Here is a 3,172-nt window from a genome sequence, read left to right as displayed (position 1 = left end):
TGGAAATAGGCAGTGTTCGAGACTCCCTTCCCTAACCAATTAATCTTACTTCTTTGAGCCAAGAAGCTATGATACATTTGTTCCTGACTAATAAATGATTCAGCAGCAACCTTGACTTTATCTTGGAGAGTAAAATCTCTAGGATATTGCTGAGCATGGAAAAGGGCATCCTGAAAATCATCTTTAGCCTTCTGAAATTGAACTCCTATGTCTCCTATATGATCCCTATTAAATCTTTTCAGCTTGTGTTTCAGCCGCATAGTCTTAAGATAAATGGCTTTTAATCCAGGCCCCTGAATAGGCTTCCTCCAGTTATCAAGAGCCACCCCTTTAAAGTCTTTATGATCTGCCCATAAATTATAATACCGAAACAATTTAACTCCCAAGTGCTTCATGGGCTGAATAGAGAGAGTACAAGAGCAGTGATCAGAAATCGTTTCCCAGTTGAAGACTGTTGTTGTATTAGGAAACAGATCCAGCCAGACCTCATTAGCAAACACATGATCTATCTTAGAGTATATGCGAGCATGGCCATCTTGGTTATTTGTCCAAGTAAAGAAAGAACCAGTTTGTTTAAGCACATCCAGATGAGAACTAGCAAACCATTGAGAAGAATCTAATAATTCAGCTTTAGACACAGGCTTCCCTCCATTCCTATCTTTGGCTGTAAAGATTGCATTGAAATCTCCCAACATTACCCAAGCAGCAGCTGAATTCTTAGGTAAACTTTGCCATAAAATCTTCCTTTCCTCCATAGTGTTACGCCCATAAACAAATGTAGCACTAAAAGGAAACTTCTGACCAGCCATTTTAATATTACAGTGAACATATTGACTTGTCTCCTCAATCACTGTAACCTTGACAAAGACCCTCCTCCATATTATCAAAATTCTTCCCTCAGTAACCAAACTGGAATAATAATCCCACTTCAAAAATTTATTAACCATCATCTCAGTGACTTTAGATCCCCTCATTTTCGTTTCCAATAGAGCACCAACTCCCACTTTATTCTTACTACATATATTCAAAACTGCAGCCTGCTTTTTCAGACCATTCAATCCCCTTAAGTTCCAGCTCAAAATGTTACAGTTATCCATGAGAAGAGCTAGCTTCACCAAATCCTCCTTTCTCCCGCTCTATCTCTTCTTGGAGAACCACAAAATAGTTGGACTGATTCTGGCATGACTTAACTGCCACTTTATTAGTCCTCTTCTTGTTACTCTCTATTGTCCCATGTTTATATACCACTTTCTTAGGTGATTTCCAACCCTTGTCACTCACATTCTGGCCATTAGGAGCTGGTGGAACCGCAGAAACATTCCTAGGCATACCAGCAGCTACTTTCTCATCCATCCTCCCTTCCATAGAGGGATTCCTAGAGGGAATATCAGAACCAGCTTCCTCATCCTTGTCCCTCCCTACCACATGAGGAATCCTGGAAGGAATATCCTTCTTAATCCCCTGAATTTTCATCTCCTTACGGCAGTCAACCATAGAATGACCAAAACCCGCACAAGTTTTGCAGTTCACTGGCAACCATTCATAGTCTACCCCTTGTTCTATTAACTGACCATGCTCATTCAAAAATTGTATTGTCCTAGGAGGATTATCTGTGATTTCCATCTCCACCATGATCCTAGCAAACTGAACTCTTGTACGCTCACGAGTAAATTTGTCCACCATTATCGGCTTGCCTATCGTACTAACAAGGGCACTGAGGCATTTGCTACCCCAATATTGAAGGCCTAGATCTTGTAACCTAATCCAAAGAGGCACTGAACGGATCATTTGAATTGCACTTAGATCTGTGGACCATGGTCGAATTATAATTGGCTTCCTATCAAAATGAAGAATGCCAGTTTCCAAAACATGATCTCTTGTAGCATCATCGTTAAACTTGACCATAGTCAAACCCATTGTCATCCTGGCTATTTGAGAAATCCCTAAATGACCCCAAACCCTTTTGATAAACCCTTCAAAAACAGCCATTGGAGGATTAGCTCCAAGAACCATACATATGACAGCAGAACTCCAATTAGCCGATTGGCACTTCACTTCATCAATATCAACTAGAGAAATATTCGTACCATCTTTAATCAAAGGCTCAGCATATTCAAGATTCTGGTCAGAAAATGAGAGATTACCCGATTTGAATTGCTACCAATGGGTTTGGGTTGAAGTTTGAAAGTCTCCTGCCTCCACTGAGTCTGCCCAGCTTGATGGCAAAGCCATTCTAGCAGTCGTGTGCTCATCTATCTGGTTTGTTTCACCTTCCGTCAAACCCTTCTCTTCAGCATTTTGGGGCAAACCTGACGTCTGATCGATACCATCCACAAGCATCTCATCAACAACAAATCTTTCCTGAGCAGTCGCATCTTGGATTGAAGGCAAGCCCTGAGTAACCGAGCGAGTCACAGGCTTCCGAGCCGATTTCTTCTTCTTCGCCATGGAGGAGCGGGAAAACGAGTCTCAGCATAAAAAACGATTCTCCTGTATGGAATATTATCCTATCATCATTTTGATATTATTATATTACTTTTATTATTATTATTAGGAATAATAAGGTAATATAATTATCTTTATATATATGATATCGAATAATGTGAATCATATACAATTCAGAATAGTTCTCAGAATTTTTGTTAGACTAAAACTCTTTATTCTTCTTCTTTATTCTAGTCATTCTCAAACAATAATCAAAATTCTCATGTGTTGAGAAATACTTGTGATTCCTAAATTTGTAAACCCATGTTCTCTATGTGCCCACACACATCTTGATGTGTAGAGAACACTCCGGAAGATCATGGTTTGAGTGCTCAAAACTTTGGATAGGAAGATCGATAAATATACGAAAAGACTCAAGGACACTTGATAGGCTTCAAGAGGTAAAAGTTCACGTTCTTGAATATTCATATGTTTATGTGTTTATATGTTATATGTAAATATACTGTATATTTATATATATGTTGCATGATTAATGATATTGTATATATAATGTTTCTGGATGGATATTTTCTTGGTCATTTAAACTGTTTATATGATTAATGAAACTTTTATTGTTGTACACAATGGGCCCACCATGCTAGTTTTGCTGCGTGCTCTTATTGTTTTTCCAACAGATCTTTCTTGGGGCGTTCAAATCCTTGACTTATCACTCACAATCCTTCTCATT

The 3,172-nt window shown here is 38.7% G+C and overlaps 1 protein-coding gene across 1 annotated transcript; it reads right to left on the bottom strand.

Annotated features, from left to right (window-relative positions):
* Window positions 1-1,089: 1,089 nt before the first annotated feature.
* Window positions 1,090-2,448, bottom strand: LOC133814732 (uncharacterized). The gene is made up of 2 exons (XM_062247657.1): window positions 2,203-2,448; window positions 1,090-2,121 (listed from the first exon to the last, which is right to left on the bottom strand). Exons 1-2 carry the CDS (start codon window positions 2,446-2,448, stop codon window positions 1,090-1,092), a joined length of 1,278 nt encoding a protein of 425 aa, XP_062103641.1.
* Between the last annotated feature and the right edge of the window lie 724 nt (window positions 2,449-3,172).

Source organism: Humulus lupulus, chromosome 2 (assembly GCF_963169125.1).
Source record: "Humulus lupulus chromosome 2, drHumLupu1.1, whole genome shotgun sequence".
NCBI lineage: Eukaryota > Viridiplantae > Streptophyta > Magnoliopsida > Rosales > Cannabaceae > Humulus > Humulus lupulus.
The sequence above is the reverse complement of the archived record's forward strand: the minus strand, read 5'-3'. Positions and strand labels throughout refer to the sequence as shown.

Coding starts and splice junctions, on each gene's coding strand:
- LOC133814732 (XM_062247657.1), bottom strand. CDS start 2,448: ATGGCGAAGAAGAAGAAATCGGCTCGGAAGCCTGTGACTCGCTCGGTT. Junction 2,122..2,202: donor CATCAAGCTGGGCAGACTCA/GTGGAGGCAGGA, acceptor TTTTCTGACCAG/AATCTTGAATATGCTGAGCC.